Source organism: Calliphora vicina, chromosome 2, assembly GCF_958450345.1.
Source record: "Calliphora vicina chromosome 2, idCalVici1.1, whole genome shotgun sequence".
Classification (NCBI taxonomy): Eukaryota; Metazoa; Arthropoda; class Insecta; order Diptera; family Calliphoridae; genus Calliphora; species Calliphora vicina.
The window spans coordinates 140,143,300-140,161,491 of NC_088781.1; the positions used below are offsets into that span (position 1 = coordinate 140,143,300).

At 31.4% G+C, this 18,192-nt stretch overlaps 1 protein-coding gene across 2 annotated transcripts in view; it reads left to right on the plus strand.

Annotated features, from left to right (window-relative positions):
• The window catches only part of jp (junctophilin), a 39,158-nt gene extending 23,022 nt beyond the window's left edge, over window positions 1–16,136 (plus strand). The window contains exons 4-8 of one of the 2 annotated variants that reach the window (XM_065502242.1): window positions 6,667–6,935; window positions 6,994–7,130; window positions 7,197–9,096; window positions 11,678–11,878; window positions 14,499–16,136. In XM_065502242.1, the coding sequence (XP_065358314.1) occupies window positions 6,667–6,935; window positions 6,994–7,130; window positions 7,197–9,096; window positions 11,678–11,878; window positions 14,499–14,585 (2,594 nt within the window). In that variant the 3' untranslated portion in view covers window positions 14,586–16,136. Of the gene's footprint in view, window positions 1–6,666; window positions 6,936–6,993; window positions 7,131–7,196; window positions 9,097–9,541; window positions 10,457–11,677; window positions 11,879–14,498 lie in introns of those variants that run through there. The other variant, XM_065502243.1, reaches the window with a different exon arrangement.
• Window positions 16,137–18,192: the final 2,056 nt, after the last annotated feature.

The following is an 18,192-nucleotide window of genomic DNA, read 5'->3' on the forward strand; positions in this document are numbered from 1 at the left end:
ATAACTCAATACATACCTTATGTATGTATGAATATATTGAATTGTATGTACAATACATACATACATACATATGTATGTATGTTAGCAAAATTTTAAACATACTTTTTTGGTTTTTTGTACGTACGAATATTTATGTTTATTGTGTGTGCATGAGATCATTTTTTTTTTCTTTTGGGTTTTTTTTTTCTTGGCTCCCATTCAAAACATCAAAACGACATTGTTGTTTGTAGTGGGGGTTTAAAAGAGCGTGTATGCATGTATGTACATTAGGGTAGTCCCAACAAAAAAATCCCAACTGAAATAAAAGATTAACTCATTCTTAAGTATTTTGTGAGCCGGGAATATTTTTTTAGAAATTTCTGGGAGTCCCGCTATAATTTCTGCACTTGTGAATTGTTCCCAGTCGAATGATTCGATTATATCCGTAGATTTTTATGATACTAGCAATAGAAAATCGGTTGACATAGAATAATTACAATTAAAATAATCAAATTTCTATCACCCCAAACAAATTTTTTAGCATAAACAGAAAAATATTGTAATTTTGATCGAATCAGTTATTACAAACAAAACTATTTTCTCTGTGTGAAAAAACAGAAGAAATTTTATTTAAAACAGAAAAATTTACTTTTCAATTGCAAAGGAAATATATGTAAAATTGTTATCATGTGAAAGGTATATCAATTCTGCATCTGAAATAATCATGTTTTATAATTGTTTGCAAAAATGTTTAATATGTTATTAACAGAGACCGAAAATAACGGGTCCACTTTCATTTCAATGGTAAATTCACAGCTTTAAACATTTAAATTGTTTAATCGTTTTATGTGTTATGTCACTGAGAGTGATTTATACGAGAACATTTTAGTTTAGTGGTTGAGAGAAACAGAAATGAAAAAACACAAGCAATCGAGATGAGTTTCTTCTCATTTTTTTTCGTAAAGGATTTACTTGAGAACTTGAAAAATAAATGGCAAAAATTCATTTGATGACACATCAACACTTTTAAATTTCACAAAAAAATCAACAATATTGTAAAAGAAATTATAAATTTAGCAAAAAATCGAAAAATGGAAAAATCTAAAATAAAAAACTTTTTAAAAAAAAATCATAAATTTTTCAAAATCAAAAAATCATAAATTTTTCAAAATCAAAAAACTTAAAATTTTTCAAAGAATCAAAAATTTTTGAAATCATAAACTTATTTAAAAAATCATAAAACTTTTAAAAAAATTAAATTCACCAATTTAAAAAGAATTACAAAACGATTTAATTGATTTGACTTTACTTTTTCAAAATATCAAATTTTACAAAAAATCAAAAATTTTACAACAAAAATGATTAATAAATTTTTTTTAATTTTTTTTTTTTTTAAATTCACCTATTGAAAATTTTTTTCGCAATTCTTACATTTTTTCATTCCATCTCAGCACTGCATTACTTCATATTCGTCATATTATTTCTATAATTTGGTAAAAATTTATAAGAATATATTGTTTTGTGTAAATAAAAGAGAAAGACTGGTAAGAGATTAACCACAATTAAATTGTTTATTTCAAAAACCAGTCAAGCAACAAAAAATCCAAAATTGAGTTATTAAGCGATTATTGTTTTGTAAAGGTAAATGCATCATTTAATGCAAAAAAAAATAAATAATGCCTCCCTATTATGGTGAAGTTAAGCCGAGAAATCGATGTTTAGTGCAGAATGAAGTCAAGTTACAAATCTTGACTAGTTTCTGCTTATGTAATAATATGCCAATAAATGCCTACTATCTCGATATTTTCTACGTTTTTTTTTTTCACCAACATTTTTTTCCACCAATTTTATTTTTCACCAAAATTTTTTTTTCATTTTTTTTTCATTTTTTTAACCAAACATTTTTTTTCACAAATATTATTTGGTACAGCCGAATATAGCACTTGTTATCCTTTAAATCAACTCACCAAATATTGATCCATGGACATACATTTTGTGAAATGGTCTCCTCAAACAAACTAAACCTTCATTTAAGTTGGGAACATCTACACCTTATTTTTTCGTCCACACAAACGGGGCCATCCTAATATACATGTATGTGATAAAGTGTATTTAAATATGTGTGTGTATATGTGTATATATTTTATTTGTTATTTGGTTCATTTTCATCTATAGTTTTTAATTTAAAAATTATATTATAAATATTTATTTGAAAAAATACATACCAAAAAAGTGAATTGTTCAAACTGACGTCATATTTTCTGGCTGCCACTAATTCATGTTGAATTTTAATTGCGATATCGTGTTTACTTACTTACAGCAACTGCAAAAACAACAAGAAAATAGACCAAAAAACAGAATACCAAACAAATTCAATAGATTTTGTTAATTATTTTATTCGTTTTAGTAGATATCTACAAACATTTAATTAACTACTACTACTGTGCGTATACGTAATATTTATTTATTTATTTCACAATCATACGTACAGTGGTAAAACGACAATGCGTTTTATGGCCATTATTACAACTTGCCGTTATAGTTAAAGGTAACTTTAAGCAATAGAAAAAAATACCTTTTAAAGATAACTTTAACTATAACGGCAAGTTGTAATAATGGCCCTTAATGGCTTTATTTTATATTTATTTCTTAAATTTGTCCTACTACTTTCAAATATCTGTTTTAGTTCAGTTGTTATTAATCACAAAATAAAATGTTTTGTAGGCAAAACAACGATATACTAAGTACATATCGTTATAATTTTTGTTAGTTTCAAAAAACAATAAAAACCTTGATCAAAATTTTGTTTATATTCATATTTTATTTAATAAATATAAAACAAAAATTTTGAAATTAGTTCAAAAATAAAAATGTTTAATTAATTTCTAGCATACACAAGATTTTTGTATTAAAAATACACTTAAAAATGCAAGACTTTATCAAATTTTTAACTTTTATTTTGAAATATTTGTAAAATGTAAATTTATTACAAGTATTGCCATAGTGAACTATGACATTTCCCCCCATCTTTCTGTCAAATGGATATTTGACTTTGGTGTCGTTTCGGCTGGTTGGCCGATCCGATCTTTTATGCTTCGGCTTATCGTAATGGAATAATTTTTCATCGCAAATAATGATAAAAATAAAAAAATGATTTTATTTTAGCTTCAATTCAGACATGCAAAATCGTCTTCCAAGGTCTTTCTATTTTAAATCCAAAATCAGGGAAATTGGGTTCAATTTCCCTGCTGGGTTGAAGTCGTATAAAGTTCCAGATCGTAATGCGGTAAAGAACTTAGAAACAAAAGAATGAGCGACAAATTATACTTCAAAATAAAAATTTTAAATATTTTTAAGTAAAAATTTTTTTGAATTTTTTTTTAAATTTATAATATTTTTTTTTGTAATATTTAGCGAAAAAAACTTCTGGTGAAAAAATTTTTTTTCCAAAGTAGTTTTTTTCATTTTTTGTATTTTTTTTTTTTTAAATTTATATATCTTTTAATATTTAGCGAAAAAAAACTTTTGCTGAAAAAAATTATTCGGATTAAAAAATGTTTTTTCCGATTTTGACCCATTGTAGGTCCAACTTACATATATACGTCGTTGCAAAGGTCTTTGCAATAATATTGTTTATAACATAGTAATCCAGATATATGTAGGTCAAAAGTAGAGATTGTCCTGATCCTTATATCTCAGCCTTTTGTTGACCGATTTTCTCGATTTTAAGTAGCAACCGAGCCGGAAGAATTTCGGAGATATTGATTTATGAATCGTATATGTAGGTTATTTGGGGGCTTCGGAAAGTTGATTTCAACAGACAGACAGACAGACAGACAGACAGACAGACAGACAGACAGACAGACAGACAGACAGACAGACAGACAGACAGACAGACAGACAGACAGACAGACAGACAGACAGACAGACAGACAGACAGACAGACAGACAGACAGACAGACAGACAGACAGACAGACAGACAGACAGACAGACAGACAGACAGACAGACAGACAGACAGACAGACAGACAGACAGACAGACGGACTTGGCTTAATCGATTCCGCTATCTATATGGATCCAAAATATATGTATATACTTTAAAGGGTCGGAAAATTATATTGTGGAAATTACAAACCCTTCTCACGAAGGTGAAGAATAAATATTCGAATAAATTTAAGTATTTTTGAGTATTTTTAAGTTTTATTTAATTTAATACAAGTATAAGTTTTTTTCTGCTCACTCTTTACCCTTACTTCTTACTCATAAGAAATGCATGTAAAAAATATATTTAATAAAATCAGTTTTATATACATACATTCCTATATATGTACATATGTATGTATGTATGTATGTATGTATGTATGTACTTACTATATCTTAACACATTAACGCTTTAAAGAAATTAAAAAAGCTTTATTATCTTTTGGTCCCTTAAAAGCTTTGCTCCTAAGGGACTGTTAATGTAATACTTAATTGAAAATAATGTTATACAACCAAACCCTTTCCAAGTGGGGCTAAATGTAAAGAAAAAGACTCAGGAAAATGTAGTAACGTTTATTGTCATTTAATGCAAATATTGAAAAATATACAACAATGTTTTATTTTGTTTTGTTTTGCTTATTCTTCTTAATGCTGCTCTTTTGTGCTCAAGGACACATTAAATGTACAACTTGTTATTTTTTTTGCACTGTATGTAGTCATATCTTGGACTACAATGCATTCATTGCCTTTAAACGTTTGTATGAACGGATATGCAGAAATGTACTTACACTAATAAAACTGAATGACAGTTACTTTCTATTTTATTTTATTTACATGACGGATATTTATGTTGTGTTGTTTCAAAACAACTAAAATTTATACATACATACTAGTAGTTTAAGATTCAGCTAAGATGAATTTAATTTCAGCTACACTACACAGCAAATATCAAACTAGATTATTGTGTCTAAAATATTGTTACCAAATTGCACTATCAATTTTAATTTAGCGATATTAACACGGGTTTCCACATCCAACAGCTTTTGTATACATTTCCAGAAGTAGATACTTGGCAGCACAGTGCTGCCAACATTAACTGCCGAAGCTGGTAACATAAACATTGAGGCTGCCGAAGGCTCTAGAAATGGAAACTTCTACTTTTGTCCCATAGATCATTCATTTTCTATAAGTACGTGTATTAAAATAGTTACTATTTAAATTGTTGTATAAATTTAAATAAAGAGTTGTTACAAATTTTAAACTACTGATCGCATTTATTTGCAATTAAAAGAATACCGTTTTTAAAAGGTAAAAACGTAACAATATCATAATATTTAAAGAAACAACCTCAAAACCGAAAATAACTGAAACGAATCAAAACCGCAGTTTTGAATTTTGTCGGTTTTTTTGAATGTTTCCATTCTGAATTTAATATATGTATGTTTTTAATCCAGCAATGGCTCATATTTAAGGAAAATCTTTGGAAAATAGAAGATACTATTTTTCAAATATTCTTTGTTCATTGATGATTTTCTAAGCTATATCCTATTTTGATGAGAATCGGCTGTGCCGAATCTGATATACCCTTCACCAAATTATACTTCAAAATAAAAATTTTAAATATTGTTAGGTAAACAAAATTTATTTTCTTTTCCAAAGTTATTTTTTTCATTTTTTTGTAAAAAAAAAAATTTCAAATTGTTTTTTTTTTAGTTTTTTTTTAATATTTAGCGAAAAAAAACTTAGGGTGAAAAAAATGCGGATTAAAACATATTTTTTCCGATTTTGACCTATTGTAGGTCCAACTTACTATGGTTGAGAAGGTCCTTGAAATATCTATCATTTGATATCCATATTGTCTATATTAATGACTTAGTAATCCAGATATAGGTCAAAAATCGAGGTTGTCCTAGTTTTTCCTTATATCTCAGCCATTTGTTCGATTTTAAATAGCAACCGGGACGGAAGAATTCCGGAGATAATGATGTATGAATCGTGTATGTAAGTTATTGGGGGGCTTCGGAAAGTTGATTTCAACAGACAGACAGACAGACAGACATGGCTTAATCGACTACGCTATCTATAAGGATCCAGAATATATATACATATATCATCGGAAAATTATTTTATGGAAATTACGAACGCAATGACAAACTTATATATACCCTTCTCACGAAGGTGAAGGATATAAAAACTTTATAATCTACGATTCAATAATATGAGATCAGAAAGTATAAAATCTGACTAACAGTTCTAACGTTATTAACAGTTTTACTTCAGCTATTTTGCACGCATCTACAATATTAAAAAATATGAACTTTGAACCTAAATAAAAGCCAAACTAAAGCGAACAAGTTTCAATTTTGTATGACCATGAAAAGACGACCATGAATCGAATTCAGAAGAGTGAAGGTTAAAAAATTCAGTTCTCTTTAACGACATTTCTCGTTTCGTCCCTAAGATAATCTGTTTTTGGTAAACATTGAAGAACATAATAACAATATTAACAATTTATTAAAGTATTGTAGGGTTCTATTAATTAATATTCATAAGATTAAACTTTGCTAGAATTGTAATATGTTGCCAAGCATAGAGTGAGTGTGTGAATGACTGTTGTTTGAATACGTTTTATGATGCACTAATGTAAATTTATATTATTACATTCTGTTTATTATCTACTTTATTTGTATGTCATCACTGAACAGGTAAATACCAGGGCCAGTGGCAAGAAGGAAAACGACATGGCTACGGCATACGCACTTCTGCACCATTTGGCCTGGCCTCCCATCACAAACGCAAAGACGTGCACGCCTCATTAAGTTCGCTGCGTAGTAATGAAAATGCCGCAAATGCGGTAAAAACTGCCACTCGAACGGAGGAAGTAAGAGGTGGATTTGTGCTTACGGCTAAATCTGATAAGTTGCCGGCGCGACGAAACAGTTTGTCCGAGAAAACGAAAAAAGGCTTTTTATCGGTAAGGGAAACTTAACTCTTCAAGTTTTGAAAAAAGTAAATAATTGTTATCTTTACAGGGTTTAAAAATGCGAAAGCAGCGTAGTACTGGTGATCTGGAGAAACGGGGAACTTTAGCCTCGGGTAGTATACGTTCAACAATGTCTACTGCCTCCTGGCTTAGTACAGGCTCAGAACAGTCCAACTTAACAGCAAAGTAAATACATTCATAATCACTTTATGTAAAGATTTCAAATAAATTACAAGTGTCTTTTCGTTTTAGATCTATGCACACAGATTCCAATGCCAGCTTTACTATGGAAGACGAACAACTGGATCCCAGTGTGGTGGAAACTTATATGGGTGAATGGAAGAAGGACAAACGCTGTGGCTTTGGTGTGGCCGAACGCAGTGATGGCCTTAAATACGAGGGTGAGTGGTATAACAACAAGAAACATGGCTATGGTGTGACCACGTTCCGTGATGGTTCGTTTGAGGAGGGCAAATACAAAAACAACATACTTATTACCAGTCAAAAGAAAAAGCATTTGTTTATTGCCCGTTCACGCAAGTTCCGAGAACGCATCTCTGCTTCGGTGACGTCGGCTCAGCGCGCTCTCAAAATGGCTATGCAACGTTCAGATATCGCCATCTCGCGTACCGGAACTGCCAATACCAAGGCCCAAAGTGCTGATATTGCGGCCGATCAGGCACGCGTCGACTGTGAGTTTGCGGTGCAAATGGCCCGGGAATTTGCTCCCGATTTTAAGCCAACTGTGCTGGAACGTTTTGAAAAGTTAAGGTTTCGCGAACGACACAAGGGACCAGCAGTGGGTGCCACACAATATGCCAGTAGTAATGCGGCTGCAGAATCATATGCTGGCACTGCGGTCGCCCAACGACCCTCGGGTATGCAAAAGAACCGAGATGGCTCTCAGCCTCAACAGGAGGCCGAGTTTCCAGTACCCAGCTCTATGTATTCCCAACAGTTGCCAGTTTCTCCACAAACTGATTTGTCTGCCATGGTAAATCAACCACAAATGAGTGCCATAAATACAATCAATCAGATGTACCATCAGCAGCAGCAACAACAACAACAGCAGCAGCAAAATAATCCACAAATGAATCCCGCATATCAATACCAGCCGCAGCAACCGCCAGGGCCCAGTTATGCGCACAGTAACTTAAGTGGCACTGGCAGTGGAAGTCCGCAAATGTCGCAATTGCAAAAGGATAATAACATTTTTAAAAATGCTGAAGCCGTGCACACGGCCAGCAATTTGCCGCAACAACAGCAGCAGCAGCTGCAGCAACAGCAGCAATTGCAAATGCAACAACAGCAGCAGCAGCAACAACAACAAGCATATCAGCAACAACTGATGCAGCAAAGACAGCAACAACAATTGTTACAACAACAACGACAACAACAGCAATTGCAGCAGCAACAACTGCAACAACAACAGCTCCAGCAGCAGCAACAACAACAACAGCAGCAGCAGCAATCAAACATGGACTCTCCCATGTATGGCAGCAATCAAGTTCGTCGACCCTCTCAAATCCAATACCAGCAACAACAACAAATGTTGCAACAAGAACAAATGGATAGCATGAATCGTTCCAATAAACCACCCATGATGGGTCAAATAGGTCAGCAATCCTCAATCGATCATTTCGATCACTACAAACGACCACCCAGTCGGGACTCATCCATCGATCGCTACGCCCGAGCAGCCAGTCGCCTGAGCGGTGGCTTTGGATCACGTCAAGCTTCAGTGGATCGTGGGGCCAGCAGTGCCGGAACAACGGCTAATGACAGCGGCATGCCAGAGCAAAGACAACGTGCTGGCTCAGTATTTCGCGGATCAACACCAGCTCCATCGGCCGGTAATACGCCCACCACCGGCAACGGTTCAGTTCCTACGGGATCGGGTCGTATGTCACGCGCGGCAACGCCCAGCTTAAGCACTAACTCTCCTACCGGCACCACCACAACAACAGAAGCCATGTTTTCGAAACCCAATCAACCGTTTGAAGATATACTCCTGCGTCAGCGTACTCTGGGCCAGGATATCATTCCCTCGCCCTTGCAGCCAAAACGCACAGAAAGTCTGTATATGCCCGTAAAGCCGGCGACACCAATGGCAGCAGCTGCCGGAGGTGGTGGAGGCAATAAAAAATTAAAGGTAGGTCATTTCTTTCTATATTCTTAGGCTTTTATTATCAAGGGTTTATTCATAAAGTAAAAACACATTATTACGTAGCACATAGCAAAGAGCACAAGATTTTGAAAAATATCGAGAAAATTTTAAAATTTTAAAGGGAGATTAAAATGAGAGAACAAGGTAGGCTAAAAATAGCTCTAATGAATGCTACAGCAAAAGAAATGAACCCGTTCACAAGTGTTTGTAGCTTTTCAATTTCGAAAACTACATGCTCACCAACACATGCTCACTTACTCAACTAAACAGAGAGCATGATGGCTACAATTCGAAATACTAGAGAGAGACACTCTTTCGAAATTAAGTGTCACAACAACGACAACGACCACTCTCTATAATTAAGGATTTCCCCAAACCATTAGCAATTGTCACATAGAACGCTGGCTGACACTGACGGTGTCCACAAAAATATTCAGTTTGTAAACACTCGCGCTTTATAAAGCACAACGCTAGCCGATCCGGTCAAATTCAAAATTTTGCACCCATTTCGCACGCAGCAGTCAATAACGAAATTAGCTTCTTTCTTTGTGTTTGGAAATTTTGAAAGTGTATAAACGTTTTTTAAACATTTTATTAAGTTTGGCTAAAAAGAAATATTCAAATCATCAACATTATCACGTCGTCGTGTCCGTTCGTTTGTTCGTCGTCATAATCGTCATCAGCGTAGCAATGTGTTGAGTGGGGCTGTTTATTTTTGTGTGTTTTGTGCGCTTCTTAAATAAATAACAACAAATCTGAACAAAAAAGATAAAACATTGTTCGGAACCTATTTTTAAGATATTTCTTATATTTTTATACCTACATATACATACTACATTTGCGAATAGACAACGGCAAGAATTTAAATAATTTGTTTTTAAAACAAAACACTTGACCAATAAATATACATATGTATGTCGCTACATATTCATATACATTTTTAAATAAATAATACTTGGAAATAATTGGTTATTTTTTCAAATCAAACAAAGAAAACAAAAAACTAAATTTATTTTAAATAAAATTTAAATAAGACGGATAGAAATTAAACATTTCATGGACTGAATTGGAAAATTTAAGCAAAACATTGTAATTGTATCAAAAAAAAAGAAAAAACTACAAGTTCCTTGAGTGAAAGTTATGCAATTTTTGTTAATATTATAATAATTATTTGCAACAAAAAAACGCACAGTTTTAGACACACTTTGAAATTTGTTGAAATAAGCAGCATCTATATACAATAATGGAGTGGTATCCAGATGAAGATGAAGAAGACTTGATGTTTTCACCAGCTCTGTTGGCACGACGAGCTTCGGAAAGTTGGATTGTGGAGCCACCAACAGAGGTTGTTTTCTTTTATTATTATATTTACGTATATATTCTAGGTTTAATCAAAAAGTATTGAGAATTTCATATTTCTCAGAAGTATTAGTCATCAATATTAATTATATACATAATGTTATCTTTGACCTTTAATATATTTTGAGTGATTCACCTGAAGAGTTCAATATAAAGAGTGATTTATTTATCACAATTAGATGATAACTAAAGAATATAATTATGGAAAACTATCAAATAGTCTTTTGATTTGATAATTTTCCATAATTATGTTCTTCATTTATCATCTAATTGGGATATATAAATCACTCTTTATATTGAACTCTTCAAAATCCTCAAAATAGGGTACTCGTTGTCAGAGTAGCCTACAATTTGAAAACATTAGTTGTTGTAACAGCTAAATCTAAACAATTTTATAATCTGGGAGTTCTACATCTATATACAGGTCAAGAAATTAAGCTACTTATAATAAATCCAAGTAGAGTTGGCTTTAGACCTTGCCTTGCCTGGGCATAAATTTGGGACCTCATAATATATGCAAGACCAATAGGTATTAAGCCTGATACTATTGTTTTCAGCGACAGGTCTTCTCCGTGTGTGCTATATGCGGTGGGTGATCTCCAAGTATGACTGGAATACACCGAGTTACTCGGCCAAGAGCTGTCAAACCCAGCACAGTACAACATTAGTTCCTGCTCATAACGGTGGCGCTTAATTTTTCTCAAATTTTCTTTATAACCACCAACAATAAAATTATTATAACCTCCATTAACTTAACATCTGGTTGTATCTTAACTTATGGTTATACCATCTGTTCAAATTTTGTATGAAACTCTCATTATAACTTTGGATAATGGGGATAAGTGGATCATACAAATCGAATTAAACAAATATAAAATCAAGCGTCGTATTTCTACATAAACTTTCAGGAATATCAGAAAAATACAGTTTAAAATAACAAAAAGCAAAGTTTAGAATGAAATCGTTAAAGCAAAAATCCCAGGTCTCCTATATATCGGGAGCGTATATTCCAAAAGCTCTATAGGTAGAGGTATCTGTACTTTAAATAAACTTTATTGAAAATAAGTCCTTAATATTATATGATATTTTTAAATATTTCTCATATATTTAATATTGGAAGTCCATTTGTAAATTAAATTCTTATTACGATTCACAATCTATATTTTGTAACATAATTAATCATTTAATTTATTTGTATTCTTTACAGAGCGTTCCTATTAATGTTACGCTACAGCGTAAGAAATCTTTGCCCGATTTCCAAGAACTGCCACGTGCCACAGAGGCTATGAGCCGCGAGGAGGTATCTGCTTTGGGCTCAGCTAGACGTGAGGCGGTACGACGACAAATTGAAATGAATGAAAAGCTCAAAGCGAATCCATTGCTATATCTCGTCAGTCCACAAGTTAAAGTAAGTATTATTTTCAAATTAATGAAGCTTGCTTAACATTAATCTAAATTAACAGCTGAGTTGAATGTTTGAGGATCGAAAAACCATATAATTTATCTGATAAGCCTTCTATGTAAGGTAGAAACCTACTCATGCCCGCTAATGAATATAAACACTGGTTTAATGCATATCAATACTTCAACTCTGCTGAGAATTCAGAAATTATAAAGTCAGCTTAAGGGGTATTCATAAATGTTGGCCATTTATCCATATGTTCCTGAGATCTAAAATAACCACGGGACAATATTAAACCAGAGTCTTTACCGTAAGCGCATAATATGATAATTTTCAATGATTGATAGGTCAGACCGATCATCAGAGACTGTATATCACATGAATACCAACGCAATACAGAGATCAGATAAGATTCCTTGCCAATAATGATTGTAGGATAGCCAGGCCCGACTGTCAGACTGATCATCGGACACTACGATACAGACGTATAAGCAAAGCTCTTCTTCTCGAAAATAAGATAAGATGTGTTAACAAGAATTGTTGTTGGATCTCCACTGCTGACTGTCAGACTGATCATCGATGATTGACGATCCCATGAAGATCATTCGCTTGCACGTCCATGTGAAACATAGGAATAAGTGGTGTTTATAGCTCTTCTTCTTGAAGATGAGATATAATTGGTTTCCAAGAATGATTGTAGGATATCCAGGCCTGATTTCTATACTGATCATGAAGATCAATCCTTTCTTCATCAACACAGTGACATAAGAATTAATCAATGTTCTTCTTTTCGGATGTCATCATTTAGGTCAGATGGATTACCAATGAATGGTTGTAGAATAGCCAGGTTTGACTGTCAGACTGATCGTTGATGCCATGAAGATCATTTCTTCCTCCACAGTTATGATTTCTAAATTTACACGACAGTAGCATTCCAAAGAACCCATAAGATATTGTCCACCTTGACAGTACCCTGCTTTTATTCTAGAGGATCAAAAAAATCCAATGACTCAAAAAGCCTTCGACTAATAGAATAGAGTTTTAGGACTGTATACCATTGTATACCAGCCAGTCCGCGACTTTCCTGTATTTGTTCATGATTCTCTTCTGTTCGATACCAACATTTTTGTTCAATTGATTTTCGAACCGATCTTCAAAACATTTTATGACATTTTTATAAAAACCTGTTTCTGGTGACTTTTTTTATATAGACAGCTTCGACTCCTGAAATGAAATAATATTGATGAAGGTGAAAAATCTGAATTTACACCATTGAAAAAATCAAATTAATATTGTGAAAATAGATGAAATTCAGAATAGCAAATTAATATTGAGAAAAAACCAATTGAAATTGAGAAATCGCTATTAATATTAGGTTAGATCAGCCACTCTTCAAGCAGCTCCATTGGATCCATTCAAAAACTGCTTCCATTGTGATACACAAGAAGTTAACATCCGGTCTCTTATTCGAATCAGATTTTCTTACAAAGGAATGTGGAAAAAATAACCTTTTTCTTGGCCAAATGCGGTAATTTTGTTCAAATCATCATTAATAATAAGTTGGCCATTGATTTGTTTACCTTTTTGAAAGTAGTCAAAAGGTCACCATGACTTTATTTGCTAACAAAACCACCTTGGCTTTCTTTGGCGCCGATTCACCATAGGAAACCCACTGTTTTGACTTCTGTTTGGTCTCTTGTGTGTTGCGGTGGATCTACGTTTCATACGTGGTTACTATATGGTGCAAAAACTCGTCCATATCGCGGTTGAAAAACGCCAAACATTCCTGCGAAGTTGTCACACTATTGCGTTTGCGGATAGCTTTCTAATACCCAAGTGATCATTCAAAATTTAAACCACTAAGCCATATGAGATGCCTATGGCTTCCATAATATCGTGAATTTTTCAATTGTTTCTGGTATAGAGATCCCAACTGGGCGTCCAGAACGTTCGGCATCTTCCGTGCTTGTATGGCAACAACGAAATTCAGCAAACCTCATTTTTACCATTGAAATTGATGGTTCAGATTTGTCGTAGTATTTATCAAACGTATCTTTTGTTTGTGATAGTTTTTTTTGATATTCACTTTTTTCAATTTTCTCCTCGCTATCAATGGCTGTCAAACACAAACTATATGAAGCGGCTTGTTCAAATTTTGACAGGAGTCAACTGATAGATGCATGTTGACAGGAGCACTATTGCCCTTTCAGTAAAAAATCGAATTTAAAATAAGCATTTTATCAATATAAATTTGGATTTCTGAATTTAAATTTCTTTTCTCAATAAGATTCATTTAAAAAAATGGAAAGTTACACTCTGATTTTTTTACACTTTTACACAACAAAAACTTGAACAAAATTCCAAAAAAAATACAACTTTTTTTTGATTTTTTTCTTGTTTTTGGTTTTTAAAGGTGTAAAAAAATCAGAGTGTAATTTTCCATTTTTTTGAAATTAATACCCTCAATATAAATTTGGATTTTCTCAATTTCATGTTGAAATGGTGTAGTATATTAGACATATGTATATTCAAAATTTGCTGGCATTTATGAATACCTCTATTATAAAAATTGTGTTTTAAATTATTTTTTTGAATTGAATTTCTAATTGAATGACTTTCTTTCCAGGATTGGTTCTCACGACAACAGTTGGTGCTCTTGGTGCTTTTTGTAAACATTATATTGGCCATATTATTTTTCAAAATGCTGACATAGCGTAAATTTTTTCACCCACAACTACATGAGACAGACGCATATACATACATATAAATATTTTATTTATTTTTATCTATAAATTACATTTTACATTGTTTTCAATTTAGATACTTACATAATATGTATAATTTGTAATAGATTAAACTCCATGTTGTTGCACACACACTACAATACAATACAATACAATACAACTCTGGCCAGGAAGTGGGCGTGTGTTTTTGTGGGCGTGTGTGTGTGTTAACATGAAGACATTTTGGTATCAGGAGTCCATTAACATCCCATTGTCGATATTACTTAATATTTGTATATCTACCATACATTTAACAATTAATTTTTAAATGAACTTGTGTCGAATTTAAACAAAACAAAAAAAAAACAATTTAAATTTTTACAAAAAGAAACCATTTGTAGGCAAAACAATTGTGTTTCTTTTTTACATAATACCACACATATTTACATATAATAATAAATAAATCTTTAATTCTTTTTAGCATTTGCAGTGAAATTGTATAAAATATTTTATTATAATTCAAGGAAAATTTACTCACTCTACTGCAGAATTGTAAAAAATGCAAAAAAATAAAAAAAAAAAAAATTTGTGCAAAAAAATAAATAAAACTAAAATACAATTTTACAATATATTAGAACAAATATATATCTTATATAATAATAATATGTACTCTATGTATATTGTATATATAACTACATATTTATTTATTTAATTTATTATTTTTAATTTTTAATTTGAAGAAGAGGAAACCCAAAACAAAATCTCCTATAAACCAAAAAAACACATTTAGAATTTTATTTTCTTGATTTCTATTTTATATTTTTAAAGGAATTTTTTTAAAATTGACAAATTTTTAGAAGATGATTCGTTTACTTGCTATTTTTTACTATTTTTACTACATATTAGTAGTAAAAATTCTTACAAAATAGCAAACAAACGAACAGTCTTAATAGTTATAATGTCAATAGCATTTCAATTTGGAAATGCTTTAAAAACAAAAACAAATAAAAAATATATATTTAATAATACATATTTAATAATAGTACATAATTACTAGACAACCTAAAAAAAAAAGAAGAAAATAATACTTAAAACAATTATAAAAGAAAATTAATGAAAAGAAAAACAAACTAAACGAATTTTATACACTTTTTAAAAGCTCTCAATCAACTATATATAATTAGATCAAAATTTAATTAAATTATAATATAATTATATAAAATGAAAAGAAAACAAAACAAAAACAAATAAATTTTACACTATTCTTTAGATATAACAAAAGTATATAGTATACTGAACAAAATAGCTCCCTTTCCAGTAACGGATCCAGCTTAAAAATTCGTTTAAAAAGGAAAAATGTTTTTTAAATTTCATATATTATGTTTGTATTTTTTTTTTATAAGGGTCTATATCTTTTTCGTACTGGATCCGCTTCTGCTGGCCAATCCCTTATACGACTGATTCTTATTATTCGTATTTGAAATGTTAAACTTGATTTTTTTTGGAAATAAATTCTAGATTATTTATCTTTTATACAAAAATCTCTTTGAATTTTTTTTGTTTTAAATTTGAAATAAATTAAATAAAATTTCAAAATCTTTTTAAACTGTAAAGAGAAATAGTCATTACGCTTATTGATCTAAACTAATTGGAATGCTTTGAAGTGTCCACTTTTTGGATTATTCAAAAGTCAAAGGCGCAATTTACATTAAGACTTTTCAGACGTCTGTTTTTTTCGAATTCCCTTTTGAGAATCTTCCAAAAAATCATGAACATTTACACGGGATTTTATGAAATGAAATTATGTTTGTCTTGTTTTTGATATTTAATTGTTGATTCTCTTTAGTTGTTTATTCGTAATATTTTTTTTAAACGAAAACATCTTATTTGACAATTTTTTAAACTGTTTTTTAAAAGTAAATTCAAAATGTGTGATGAAATAATTGAAGAAATGTTTGATTTAACTTTAAAAAAAATATAAATGATATTTTCACTTCAATAAACGAAAAATTATAAAACATAATAAGAAGAATACGAATGAGTGTAAAGAGGAATGTCAAAAAGAAACATAAAAAACCGAAATCATGTTTATTTTCTTACCCCGCGCACCCCCAATCATCGACAAACATGAAAACAGACGTCTGGGCAAACATGAAAAAAAATCATCGTGTGAATTGCGTGAAGGAGCATAGATGTTAACTAGATAGCCAAACTTTATGCATGACAATTAGAGTTTTTCACGGCAATTCCGCAATATTTTCAATCCCGGAAAATTGTGCGAGAATTCCCGGGAATTATTTTCTTAGTTTTATTTGATGTTTTTTGAACTTGAATTTCCCAAAAAGAAGCTTAAAACTCCAAAACAAATGCAGAAGATTCATACAACAAAAAAGATTTTATCCAAATATACCAATAAAACATGTTCATCATTCAAATTATTCCAAAAAACTTATGAATGTTCAGGGCTGTCACAGAATTATATTCCGATCGAAAGTGGAATTATTTTAGTATTTAGCTTTTTCACAAAGAGTGGAACGAACATTTTTGGAATAAAATTGAATTTTGTTTATACAGGCCTGTCACACATTTTGTTCGGAATAGTTTCAATTCCGTAGTTTTTATTCCGATCGATTTCGTTTTAGGTTCTTCAGATTCCGTGGAATTTATTAAATCCAAAAATATTTAATAAAGGGTTTTTTATATTAAAACAAAAGGGAAGCTTTTGGTACAGACATTGATTACAAATTTTAGAAAAACAAATAATTACAAAGTAATATCAATTCCACTTTGAAAACTGAAAGTAGTTTCATTCCGAAATAAATTTTCGTTTTACTTTTTCTAAAGAAGCATAATACTTAATTAATTCCACTATCGATCGGAATGGAATTCTGTGACAGGCCTGATATTATTGGGTTTTCTTCAAGTTTTAATTAACATCATTACTAAATTTTCAGTTTAATAAGCAAAATATTGCCAATTCAAAATTATGTATAAAAAATAAAATATTTATTTATTGTGAATTAATTGGAGTCTAACGAAGGTAGAACAAAATCTAAATGGTGACAGGTTTGAATATAACCAAAACTAGAAATCGAGTCAGTTTATTTCTTTATATTAAATTTTTATTGGATTTTTTTATTTGTATCCAATTACATTTTAAAACCTTAAAATTGAATAATTTGTTCTATGCGTGAATTCCCGGGATACCGGGAAATTTCAAAATTAAGCCCGATTTCCGGGGAAATGAAAAGGTGCGGGAAAAGAAAAACTCTAATGACAATGTATTTTGTTATTGTTTCACATTTAGATATAAAAGGTGAGCATTTCTGGCAGTTCTAGGAGACTGGTGATTTTACCTATCATTTTGGGTGACATCTAGTTACATAACTAGCTACGTGACTAGTTATTTTAACACGTGCATGTCCTAAGCAGGCGGTCAATAGACATTTTTGGATTACAATAGATTCACATACCGGTTACATAGATTCAGTTACCTTACTAGCTACCTAACTGGTTACTAGATCAGCTACGTAACTAGTTAATAGTAACATGTACGGGTGCTAATGACCTCAAATATTCAGTTAAGTCAGTTAAAAT